This window comes from Heterocephalus glaber, unplaced genomic scaffold, assembly GCF_053883595.1.
Source record: "Heterocephalus glaber isolate CG9 unplaced genomic scaffold, H.glaber_assembly_v1.0 deba00000347, whole genome shotgun sequence".
Taxonomy (NCBI): domain Eukaryota; kingdom Metazoa; phylum Chordata; class Mammalia; order Rodentia; family Bathyergidae; genus Heterocephalus; species Heterocephalus glaber.
The window spans coordinates 45,166,809-45,180,346 of NW_028258143.1; the positions used below are offsets into that span (position 1 = coordinate 45,166,809).

General features: G+C 37.2%; 1 protein-coding gene and 1 pseudogene across 2 annotated transcripts in view; both read right to left on the reverse strand.

Moving 5' to 3' along the window:
* The window catches only part of Slc38a11 (solute carrier family 38 member 11), a 54,017-nt gene extending 49,492 nt beyond the window's left edge, over nucleotides 1-4,525 (reverse strand). Inside the window, exons 1-3 of one of the 2 annotated variants that reach the window (XM_021265455.2) lie at nucleotides 4,193-4,525; nucleotides 3,653-3,767; nucleotides 1,638-1,712 (exon numbers count right to left, since the gene is read on the reverse strand). In XM_021265455.2, the coding sequence (XP_021121114.2) occupies nucleotides 1,638-1,712; nucleotides 3,653-3,767; nucleotides 4,193-4,231 (229 nt within the window). In that variant the 5' untranslated portion in view covers nucleotides 4,232-4,525. The remainder of the gene's footprint in view (nucleotides 1-1,637; nucleotides 1,713-3,652; nucleotides 3,768-4,192) is intronic. The other variant, XM_013075822.3, reaches the window with a different exon arrangement.
* A 6,010-nt stretch (nucleotides 4,526-10,535) lies between these two features.
* LOC110344183 (large ribosomal subunit protein eL8 pseudogene) lies at nucleotides 10,536-11,421 on the reverse strand (annotated as a pseudogene).
* Between the last annotated feature and the right edge of the window lie 2,117 nt (nucleotides 11,422-13,538).

Consider the following 13,538-nt stretch of genomic DNA (forward strand, 5'->3'; position numbering starts at 1 on the left):
AAAATAATCTATGAATGAATTAATGTTATTTAACAATGAATTTTCTTTTGAATCATGCATGGGTGCTAAAAGTTATTCTCATCAACGAATATGAAAACCTTTAAAAAAATTAAAATAAAATTATTTTTGTAAGTATTTATAATTCTTCAACATTTCACAAACATAAAAATAGAATTAAAAAAACCTACTTGTTTCTAGAAATGTCATTTATATTGTCTTATTTATTTATCATACTATTTGGCTTCAGCAAACTGTTCATTCTCAAGTCCTGAATTCTCTGGTGATATATATTGTTTAATTTTTTTCTATCTTTTGGCTTACAATGTGTGCAAAAGTTTATAGTACACTTAAACTGTGGTATTATGCCTGGCGGAAATTAATTATTTGTCAGCTCAGATTATCTGGGAGACAGGAAATTTAAAAATGACAGGGTGAATCTTTAGATAAGGTTTTTAATTTGATAATGTTTTAACAAATGCAGTGCAATTTTAAAACCCCCAAAACTCTTAATAAGCATAGAGTTATGGATCCCATGCTACCAAGTAATCAGTGTAAATTACTAATTCAATTACTTGCATGATCCAAATCCTCCAATAATTTTAAAGGGAGTGGAAGGATCGGGCAGAGGAAACAGCTCACCAAAGATGTAGTGGGGACTCTCTATGCTCTAGTATTGTGGTGATGGATCTCCAGCTGCACCATGTTTGGTCTGCGGTGGAGGCCAGGAGGCTGGCTTTTGGATTCCTATTAGTTAGTCATTGGCTGAAGGCTATGGGGATACAGGGGTAGAAGAGTGTGGAGGGGTCAAAGGCTCACAAAAAAGTGGCTCTTCTGAGGCCCAGGCCAACACTCCAGAGATGGGGCAGCTGTAGTATTTTGCACTAGCTTGTACAGGGGATCTAGGCTGCCACTCACAGACATTATACAGAAGCAATGCCTGTAGGAGGTGTGTATTTACAATTGCTGCCTCTTTCATAGTTATCCCAAGGCAGAGAGAAGATGTGTTTGTTATAAGATGAGCTGGCTTGGATTAGGATAATAGGAGAAGAGATGGTTATGAGCGGTTGGGTCTGTATTTAGATGGGGATTGACAAAACCTGGAAGTGAATGAGTCTGTTACATGAAGAGGGGAGTAGAAAGTGACTTAGTAGTACCTTACTGCTGCATCTAAAAACAGGGTCAGACTCAGAGCAGGGGCAGGCTCAGGGAGAATGGGGAGAGGTGGTTAACCCTGACAGTTGGCACCAGGCTTGCAGTTCCACCTGCACAAACACAACTGACAAAGGTAGCTCATTTGCATGCACTTGTTCACAAAGCCCCACTGTCTGCACTTTCAGAGTGTGGTCCTCTCTCAGTCTTAACCAACTTCCAAACTGACCTTCCCACCCACCCCTTTCTGCATGAAGCGAAAAGGCACATGAAAAGGATTTCAGCTTGGTAGTGTATAATGCTTTTCTACTTTAAAAAATCTGTTTAAAGGAAAGGATTAGTATGAAAAATAAATCTGCTCAGACATAATGCTTAAATTCTTTAGGATCCTTTGATGCATTTCTTAATTTAACTGCAGGATATACTTGTGTGTGAAGAAGTAATTGTGTGATTTAAGGTGCGAGAATATGTGCTTGAATAGTACTTACCTGTAATGTATGAAACCCAGAGTAAAAGCAGTATTCCCAAAGGAAACCCAGCTTGCTTCATTGAGTAAGGTAATCCTAAAAAAACCCACAAAATTCCCCAAACCTTACATTAATAAGGCACAGAGAAATACAGAAGTATTATCCTGATTCCTGGATATAATACTGTATACTAAGTAAATGTACATATTTATACGACATAGTTGTAAGCAGTACAAAGGATTGTTCTAAATTTAAATGCAGACTAATAGTACCTACCTCAGACTAAAAAATTATTAATTTAGAATATGTCAGATGAGCAAGTTTAGAGGGTTTTGGAATAAGAATTAGAAAGCAGTAAATCAAAAGTAGGTGGCACTTCACACAAATAAGGTTCCTTCAGGGTGAGGGTGACAGATGCCCTAGAATACATAGAGAAATGACCCCAGTTCTTCCTTATGTGCTAGCATGGAAATCTGAGATGATAACCAGAGTGAAGGATTATGGGACTTTATCACAGGCTGACCCTGTGGGAGGTTGAGGCAGGAAGATCAAAAGCTTGAGCCTACCTTGGGCAACTTAGCAACTTAGTGAGACCATGTCTCAATAAAATACAGTAAAATAAAATATAAAATAAACTGGGGCCGTAGCTCAGTGTGAAGGCCCTGGGTTTAATTCCAAGTACTGCAAAACAAACCAAAACAACACAACTCAACTGACCCTGGAGTCAAAATGAGGCAGCTAGGTAGGAAAAGGGGGGAAAGTGAATGCAAAAGCATGTTTTATAAAGTTGAGGAGGTGTATAAAATTATTTCTTATAATTTTTAGAAAAATGGATTCAGATTATGGGAAATAAAATATTCAAAATAAAAACTTTAAACATTTTCACTCAGATGTTTTATTTTCTGAAAAGATTTCCTTAAAGAAAACTGCTGAACATACTAGTACTTTTTAATGTTGCTGGTAAGAATCAACTTAAAGCATTCACATCAGGAATCAACTCTAGATTTCTGCAAAGCATAACTTCCCCTACCTCCATGGTACACGGACACAAAGTTTTAAACATGCCTGTCCCTGTTTGTTCCCGCTTCACCTCAGGTAACTCCAATTTGTGAATCATTTTTTAAGTTTATGTATGAATACATGTAAAACTAAGGACATCTATTTGTGAGAAAGTAGGAAAAACAACTCAAACCAGTAATCATAAAATTTGCAATAGATTGAAATGTCAAAAAATGTAGTAAATAGTTATATCTCAGTGAGTAATGCAGTTGTAAGATTTTGTTTTTCCTTCACTTTTCTGAAATGGAATGTTTTCAAATAACAAAAGAATAATAAACACTGAAAATTTCTTTTATTACTATCATGTATTGTACTTTGATTTTTTTCTCCAAAATTTTCCCTTGCTTCTAATGCATTGATAAAATATGAGCCGTTCCTTTCTTTTAATTGATTCCTTGGACCCTTTGTCAAAAACAATCACATGCATTTTAAGTCAACAAGTTTGTGTTATTGACTGAGTAATATTTAAAATTAATACATCTTGAATTCATAATTTAACACTATATAGATAGGTAAGGGAATATTGTATAGATTTATTTTTTCACAAGATTATTCCTTTCACATTAAACTTTTGTACCTGCAATATTTACAAATATCTGGAGGTTTTTGAAAAGGTTATAGTAAAGTATATCAGGTAATAATTGACATTTCAGGAAGAGGTAATATTATCATTTGACCAGACAGCACATGGGAAAAATTTTTTTCAGCTTCTCCTCTGTGCAACTCCATTATGTATGTAGAAAATGCTCTCAACTGTGGGAGAATGAATCCCAACCCCATCTTCACCTAAAAGAGACTTTTTTTAGGAAAAAAAGAGACAGCTTTTAAGGAAAAAAATACCAATTTTCTCACTGAGATTTTTTCCTTTAAAAATAATCAATGAACACTAACAGCATATTGAGAGTCTTAATTTTGGCATTTTCACTTGGAAAAAAAATAACAAAAAAACACAATCACACAGAACATAGAAAGCTTACCTATTATACCAGATCCTATAATCGAGTTGACAACATTAAAAACAGCAGCAGGCTGACAAGATTTCTCTTGATTCTCATGTGCAGAAACAAGGGTTTCTCGATCACCTAGGTCCCCCTATTTTAGTAGATAAAATGGTGATTAAACAAGTGTTTATAAGCTCAAAAAATTGGAAAGTGTCAGAAAGTATGCAATGCAAGATTCTAACATATCAGTAATAATATGTAATGTCAGTAACGATAATAAAATAATGATGAGGATAATAATGAATAACAGTAACAGCTACTGGTGCAGCAGAGCCTCAACTGCTGTATGGAACACATAGTATCCGGTCTGTTAGAATCAACAATGCTTCTTCCATGAAATTAAAGAGGTTATATTTTTAAAAGTGCTTGTCAAGGGGGAAAGAATGTCAGATTAAGGCATGTTTTTTCCCCCTCCTGGACAACTTTCTGCGGTGTTAAACTAAGACCCCAGATAAAGGTTGCAAGGTGGATGAGACTTGCGAGGCATTGGTCGGAGCTGCCCCAATGGCCGGTTACCTGAGGAGGGACCGTGCGCTGCTGTCCCTGGTAGCCCATGGCCGCACCGTGGTCCGGAGCCAGGGAAGGTTCAGCCCCGGCTCTCGCCGCCTTCAGGCCCCGAGGTCACCCCGGGAGCTGCAGGCTCCAGCCCCAGTCTGGGCGGTCGCAGCCGGGAGCTTTCGACCTAGCCCAGTCGAACGTCCCTTCCCCCTGGTGCCAGGACGCTGCACTACGTTTCTGATCTGGGCAGTTCTCTCTCCCCGCACCCCAGCCACCCACTTTCTCTTCCCCCAGGTCACCGAGTGCTACTCTTTCCGGAGCTGCCCTGCCCAGATCCTATAGTTAGGATTCCCAATTTCCCCAAGTTCATCCCTACACCAGCTGCTCTTACCCGGCGAGGATGCGGTGGCCTCCTGTTCCTCCAAGCCTCTTTTCTGCTGTTCTTCGTCCCCTTACGCTTCTTTCAGGGCAGAGAGGACAGGGCAACATTTAGAACTTCATGTGAAATAGACATTGAGGGAAAAAGACTTTCCTAGGATTTTAGAAAACTCGGTTACATGCTTTGGTCAAATGCTTTTAGGTAAGTTTTCAGAAAAGGAGATTTAAAGGGAGGAGAAGAAGATGTTACTCAATTCAGGTAAGGACCTTAGAAAGGGGAAAGAGAAATGCAAAGGAATGGGAAAGAGACTTCACTTAGAGTGTCTAATCTGGGAAAAATCTTTTCAAAATTAGAAAAAAAGTTTTATAAGTACATGTTTGCAGTACAGAATGATGATGTTCACCTGGGGAGCTGGCATGTATACATCTTAATTCTTTTACTTCCCATTCTCCTCCCTGAAGGGCAGGACTTGGTGGCTTACTGTGAATAAATAGCACAAAATGGAATCAACAGGATGTGCTATGTATGGTCTAAATGTATCCTCCCCCAATTCACACGCAGAAAGTGACCACTTGTTCTCCCCTTTGATACTATACAGATGATGAAACTGAGATCTAGAGAATATTCAATCACAAAGATGCAGATACAGTATAGAGGAGTTTCAAGGACAGTAAGAATGGTAATAATGTATAAATGCTTATCAAATAATTAAATAGGTGATTTTTAATAGATATTTATTTAAAATAATGAACAAGTTTTAAATCATGAAAAAGTTAAAATGAGTTAACTCTTTACTATCAAATTAACAAATGTTAACATTTTGTTATATTTCTTCAAGTTGTGAAAGTAAGTATTAAATGATACAACAGAAACCTCATTGTCCTTTCCCATTCTTTACACATTGCATCATCTCTACAGTCAATGAATTCATGAAGTTAATGGGTATCTTGTCTATCCATGTTTAATAATTTAATTCATACATGTACTAATAAAAATAAAAAATTAAAATAATTGCTAGGGATTTTGGTAAGTGAACAATCCATTAAAAATATCTTTACACTCGGTTGGATATTTACAGTTTCTGTATTTTTTCAATCTTATAAAACTTATTGCTTAATTTAAAAATATTTTGCATTACAAATATTTTTGCTTATATTCTTGTGGTACATACTTAAAATACTGAGATCAACAGTAATGGTTAAAGGGATTGGATTTAGCTCAGTGGGACCACGCCGGCTTCACAAGCCCAAGGTCCTGAGTTCGATCCCCAGTACAAAAAAAACCCAAAACCAATAACCCCCCCAAAAAACAGTAATGGTTAAAAATAATTTAATTCCTTCATATAGCCATATATAATATATAATTGTTGATTTATAACATGGTATATGATACATAAGATTGTAATCTGTTTTCTAGATTTACAAGGAAGGTATAATATTGTATGTGTTATTTTCCCATTGGCAGATTTGCTTGTTTACTTAATACACAATTTGCAAGATGTATGTGTGTAGATACATGTGATATAGTTTATTCATTTTATACTTCACAGACCAGTTAGCCTGAACTCCTGGCTGAAATAGATGAAAGTTTTAATGTTACAATCTCCTGCATAGTGACTTTTTCTCTAAAGCTAAAATTGTTAGGTAGTAGGGCATGAATATTTTCAACTCCACTAAATATTTCTGAATTGCTCTATAAATTAGTAATTATTCTACCAGCAATAATTCTAGCAGCAGAGGTGAAATTCCTGTTATTCTTTATTGTCAACACCAGGACTGAGTTTAGTATTTTTAGTGTTGTTGTTCCTATGAATTTTAAAATGTTTAAGATAGTTGTATAAATCAGTATTCAGATTTATTTTGAAGTAGAGGATCTTTTCATGTATCAAATAAGTATTTTTATTGTTCCTTTCGTGAATTTAATTTTGCATACTTTGCACACTTGATTTTGGTTCTCAGTCTTTTCCTTACTGATTTGTAATAGCCATTTATGTATCTAGGGCATCAACTAAACTACATGCCAGTCAACAAATTAAAGGAGAAGTTTAATTTGGTTCATAGGTTCAGGGGACTCAGACCATGTCCAACTGGCTCCAAGGCAAGAACATGATGGTGGAGTGACTTGGGTGAGAAGAGCTGCTCACCTCTGGGAAAAGCAGAGTAGGGGATGAATGTTAGAGAAGATGAACCCAGGGACAAAATGTGTGACCCAAGGTGACAGACGCCTCCATGACTCACCCAGACACACCTGGAAGTGTGCTTTGTTAATCTCTTCAGTGGCTCAGAAGCCAATTGGCACAAGCACACTTTACCATTGTAATGAACATTTTTGTTCCATTTCTGAATAAAATGAGAATGCTCTCAAAATTTCCCCATAAGGAAAATATTTGCTATAATTTATCAGTTGAAGAAAGTTGTTTTCTATTTCTATTCTACTTAGAGTTTATCATGACTTCAACATTATCAAATATCAAATGTTTTTCCTGCATCTAGTGAGATAATGATATGCCTGTCCCTTATAATATGTTAATGTTAAAATTATATATATAGGCTATTTAAAAATTAAACCATCATTTTGCATCTAGAGTGCATTAAACTTGGTTAGGAAATTGTTAACTTTTTCATAGAATTGGGTTCAATTTACTAATAAGTTCTTTGAGACTCTTGCATTTATATATTTAGTGAATATGGTTATAATTTTATTCTTCCTGTAATACTTTCATATCAGGATTAAGATAATAAATATCATATGATAAACATCACAATTTTTAAAGAAGCCCAGAGAAGTTATGTAGAAAACATATGACTTGTATTAAAAAAAGAAAGTTTTAAAAAGTAGGAAAACATTTAAAAGATTTTCTGCTTATTATAATATTTCTATTCTCAGTGATAGCTAGGATTTTTAATAAAAAGTATTATATGTATCTGCTTGTGGTTTGTCTACAAATTCACTAATAATCTCTTCCAGAAGCAAAGATCAATTCTTCTCTTGAGTGTGGGCTGGACTTAATGACTCTTCTAATGAGTAGCATGCGATTAAAGTGATGTATGTCACTTCTCATACGGTCATTAAACTCATTGTGGCTTGTGCCTTTCACTCACTTTGGGAGAGACCAGCCACTGTGTTGTAAGGAAATTCCAGTTATCTATGGAGAGGACCTCATGGAGAGAACCTGAAGCTTCCTGCAAATGCCCTGTGAATGGGATTTACAGAGAAAGGTGTTCAGCCCTGATCAATCTTTCAGATGTTGCAGCACCTGACAGCTTCCTAACTGCATCCTCATAAAAGACTGAGCCAGTCTACCCAACCTAATTGCATCAAGTTCTCAGTCCACAGAGAATGTGGAATAAGTGTGTATTGATTTTCAGGGGTATTAACTTTAACGTTATTTGTTAATAACGATAAGTAAGATAGAATTCTCTCTATATATGTTTAAAAATCTGTCTTTTTTATATTTTAAGGATCTGTCTATACATATAGTTAGTGATCTTTCTCTAAAGGACTTTTGTATAATTTCTAGAATACTATTATTTTGCATAACTTCACAGTAGTATATTCTCAATGAGAACAGACACATAGAATCACTAACAATCCTCTCATGCAGAGATAAACACAGTATGTTAGAACCCTACAGTTTAGTCAGATTATACAGTGTTTTGTTTGTTGGGTAAATGCATAGTCACATTAAAAAAACAGTTTTAGTGAGTTCGTCTTAGCCTCAGACAGAGGTCATGGAAACCAGACTTTCAGGAATATAGAGAGCCTTAATTTGAGCTTTTTATAGGATTGTACAATTATATAGATAATACACTATGCCCCTGAAAGAATATTATTTTTCTTCATTATATGGTTATGGTCCAGTCCAGCTGACTTCTCAGAGCATGTAGCTTTCATTTAAATAATCAAAGGCTCTGGGCAGAAGACTATATTTAGAAAGCCCTTCCTAATAGCTAATCTAACTCCTTTCTGACATTATTAGGTTTCAAATTGGGTTGAAACTAATGATAATAACTTTTAATACATATTTCTTTGGAAAGTTTATTTTCCCTAAATTTTAGAAAAGAGTTAATAAGAGAAGGATTTTTTTTATAATAAAAAAAGATTGCTTGCTAGTCTCCACAGTATTAGGGTATTGGCTTAGTTGCTATAACAGACCACTACTCTTCAGAGTCTAGAACAAGATAGGCCTTTCTTTCACTCTTTCTTAACTTTCCAAAGGTAGGGGTCCTCAGGCTTTGGAAAGTCTGGAAAGACTTCTCGGATGCTTTGGGCCAAATAACCAAAAAGCATTCTTTCTTTTCATGTATTAATCATTTTATAAAATTATTCTTGTAAGTATCTTGTATAATCAATATACTACTCATTAAACACAGTTTTATTCTTAAGACCCCATGTTATTATCATTGCATAACTAATGTATTTTGATATTGTCTTACTGTATTTGTAAAGCCACTATATTTACATTTCTGGTTAATAGTATGGGATGGGATGTTGAAGGATGAATTAAAAATTAGACTGACTGTACACCTTAGTTCTCTCAAAACAATCTTTCTTTAGGCCTCTAGTCTAGTCAGAAGTGTAATTATGAGTAGCATAATTTTCATTTTTAAAAATGTCCCCAATTGGATGATAGGTCACAATAGCATTCTACAAAGAGACTTCAGGGCTCATGCTACCACCTAATATCTGCATAGCACTTCTCAGTTTTATCTTTTGGCATCTAAACTAAGAAAGGCTGGGAAATCTAAACAACATGGACTTTTTGGTTAATTCTTCAGTCAGCAGATTAGAGGCATAGGCTCTACAAGCAGAAAGGACCTGGGTTTGAATCAAGCTCAAGGGATCTTGGCAAGTTGCTTACATTTTTTGTCTTAAGTGTATTTTGATCTAAAAAAGAGAACAACAGTACTTCTCTCTTACACATAGTTGTGGGAATTTGATGAAATAGCCTATTTGGATTAGTTTCCTAGAGTGGTGGTAATAAAGTACTATAACTGAGTAACTTAAAACAGCTAAAATAAATTGTCTCACTTCTGCTGGCTAAAAGTCTCAATCAACTTATCTGCAAGGCCATGTTCCCTCAGATATTGTAGGACATGATAATGTTGTAGGACATGATAGGAAAGATAAGAAGGGTGCTAGGTGCTTGAAAATAACAGAAACTTACTTGAACTTCCCTTAAGAATGGGGGTGATGGTTAGAGGAATTTATGTATTGGGCCTAGAATTAGAAACACTGTCAAGGTAGCTCTGAATGTTTCCCTTTTTTTTTTTTTTTATCATGGCAACATGGTCTTTTTCTCATGGAATCCTGGCTTCTCTCTGTAGGTCTACTCCATCATTCTTTTGCAACTGACCAGCTAGTTACTCAGTTCTCCTGCACAAATTCCAGGAAATGAATTTGATGGGTTAGGTCAATACCTCACTTCTGTTCAGCAGAGCCTTTAAACTAAACCTTCGCCTGAGAGACTGCTAATCATTAAAACTTATACCTAGGAGACAGATACGGTAGCACACCCTATAATCCCAGGCTTCTCGGAGGTTGAGGAAGAAGCATCATAAGTTCTAGTCCTGACTGGGCAATTTAGTAACTTACCAAGACCCTCTATTAAAAAATAAATTTTTAAAGGGCCTGGGATATAGCTCAGTGCAAAGGCACTGAGTTCAATCTCCAGTGCTGCAAAAACACAGCAGAACAAAGCCCCCCAAACTAACTGAACAAAAAGCTCATAATTAGGAAAATTAAAATTTTAAAGAATGTATTTGAATACATAGTGATTCATGTGCCAAACAATAAATGGTTTGGACTCTGCCAAAAGTGAGCAAGGGGGTAATACTGATAAATAAAGTGTTCTCAGGAATGAGACAAAAATAGCTGATGGATTAAAGTGAAACATTAGCCTTAAAGTCCCTAGTTAAAGTCATCTCTGTCAAATTGTTTCACAATTAATTGCCATTTTTTTGAAGAAAAATTTTTATTAATTTAATGTACCAAAAACTTAACAATATATATTAAACCCAGTGTAGTGATAAGTTCTTTCATGTTTTCCTTTTCCACCCTGGAAATCTAAGCCACTGATTTCGGCCCAGGACATTGCTTCCCCAGTGGTGGAGCTCATCATGTCTGTAATTGTAACCGGTTCTGATTGCTTCTACAAGCTTAGCCAGATCCCCTTTGCTCTTCTGAGTTCACCAGTGTACAGGTGGCGCACATTTTCCGGTGGACCAAAGGTCTCAGGCTATCTCTCTCCTAGATAATGCACTAGGGAGCTTCTATTTTAAAACACAGGCAGGCAGGACAACACCCAGCTCAACAGGATTCATGCCATGTGCAGTCACCCCAGCTGAGGCTTCTCGTTCTCAACCAAGGTGATGGCAGCATTAACCTCTGCTCAAAAGACAGGTGGGCTCTTAGTGGGGGAATTCCCTTTGCTGGCAGCCTTCCCCTCAGCCCAGGGCAACAGTCTGCATTTGCTCTTGTTTTCCCTATGGCCTGTACTTATAGGCCAGCTTATGCAGTTGAGTAGTTGGCTGTCAAAGGGTGGGTGGACTGGTTAACTGCAGAAGGTTCTTTCAGTCACTTATAGAGAATAGCCAGTGCCACCGCAGCCAGACCTAGCTGGGACATTCAACAAAGCAGATGAAGTCCCTTTTGGATTGGATGTCCTGTCCAATGTGCAAATTGTTAGGGTTTTTCCTCAAATGGGATTTACTACCTTCTTGGCTTTCTGCTTCTTCCAAATAGAAGAGCTTGACCACCTTCTTCCTTTGCCTTCTTTCTTTTGGGCATCTTGGGCAGCTGGAGAAGAGAGAGAGAGAGAGAGGGAGAGAGAAAGAGAGAGAGAGAGGGCAATTACATATTTTATCATAGCTCGGGAATGAACACTGCTTGGGCTGGGTAGGAATTCCTTATCAAATGACTGTGGCTGGACCAGGTATTGTAGCTTCCTTGAAAAGCAATGTGGAGTAAGGATGAGGAAAACTGTTTGAACTGATGATAGGTCTCCTTAGTGGCCTTAATCGTGGCTAGCATAAATGGAAACACTAGATAGTTTTAAATTTTGTTTTTGCCTTTTATTCCTCAATTCCATGATAGGATTTGGATTGGAAGCAAGAAAGAACAATTCCTGATACAGGAAAAGAGGCAAAAATATGTATTATTTGGGTAAATAGAGAGAAAGAGATGTTTGGAACCAGATAAAGATCAATCCTGATTATTTTTATATTTTTCAGTTTGCAATATTGTCTTTATTACACAGCTTATTTCCATTACCTGTGAAGGTACCATAGACATATCACTACACAAAAAACAGTAAAGATATAAAATATTTTTAAGACATGCAGCACTGTGAGAGTTAAAAGTAGCATGTTGTAATAAGTGGCTTCATTCCTTTCGTGACTAATTTCTCCATATAGAAAGCCATGTTAAAAAATAAGAAAATAATAAATCAAGAAATACTTTTCTCTTTAATTTTAAAACTTTCTGCCTTTTCAAAAATTTCAGATCATTTTGTATTACCTTTCTTCTTTAGCTGTTTTCTTTTCTTGTAGCTGCTATAATCTATTTCCTAACATGAGATTCTGGAGATATTTTCTAAAAAATGCCATGTGAATGTAATGACTGCTTGCTGCACAACACCCCAGAAACTCAGTATGATTTTAAGAATATATTTTAAAACACTAAAGGGAAAAAAGGTAAGAATCGATTTAGATTTGTTATAAATGTATTGCCATCTTCTTCAACTCTGTCCAAAAGAGCCTGCATTTCCCTATGGGCTGGGACAGGAGCAGATCAGGCAGCAGCCACATTCCCAAGACCTAGTTTCTCAGGGCCTGCCCAGATGGGGTGAGAAGCACAGACCAGCAAATCTCTTCCCCTCTTATGGAATATTCATGCACAGTACTGGACTGGCTTTTAAAGGCTTTGTTGCTGTTTGTTGTACTGGGGCCCCTAGGGCATTCACATTGACCTATAACCTCAACCATTTTAAAGAAATTTTTATTCGGTTGCACAGAACATGCCAAATCAGCCTGCACCCAAGCAACAATCCACTGGACCCCTCCCCCAGCCCCGCTCCTCTGTACAGCCACCTGGTTCCACACTATAAAAATGCAGAGGACACTGGACCACCAGACCATGGTACTGAGTCCCGCTGCTCCCAGCCCAGAGGTAGGGGTTTCTGAGCCACCTTCCCACTGCTCCTGGTCCAGAGGAAGGGGCTTCCCAACCACCGTCCCTTGTGCTGTTCCCAGCCCAGAGGAAAGGGCTTTTGGGCCACCGACTGTCCCACTGCTCCTGGCCCAGAGGAAAGGGCTTTTGGGTCACCATCCCTACTGCTGCTCCCAGCTCCTGTCCCACCTCTCCCAGCTCAGAGGAGGTAATCCATGAAGGCAGCAACAGCATCCCCCCACCCCACCCCAGTCAAATTGAGAAAACACATAAATAAGTCTCAAAATCAGACTTCCAGATCTCCTACAGCAACCCCAAAGGGAAATGAGATGGAACACTATAATACTCAACCACCTGGACCCACTGAACTGGCAAAAAAAGGGGATCTGGAAAAAATGAAATCAGAGATAATTTCTCAGATAACAGGAGAAATTGTGCCCGTAGTGCAAGACATGATTAATAAATCTAGAGATGAGCTCAGGAACATGATGGAATCCCAACATAAGCAACAAATGGAATCCATAAAACAGATGCAAATAGATTTCCAGGACATGAAAAACTCCATTGAAAGTCTACGCAGCAGAATGAACCAATGTGAGGTCAGAATTTCAGATATAGAAGATAAGATTGCAATTAGTGACCAGGAAAAGAAAAATTGCTTCAAAATTCTAAGGGGACATGAGAAATCAATCCAGCAGCTGCTAGATGATGCAAAGAAGAATAACATAAGACTGATTGGAGTCAATGAAGAAACAGGAGAGAGTGCAGATGACATAAAAAATCTCTTCACAGAAATAATGGCAGAAAACTTCCCAA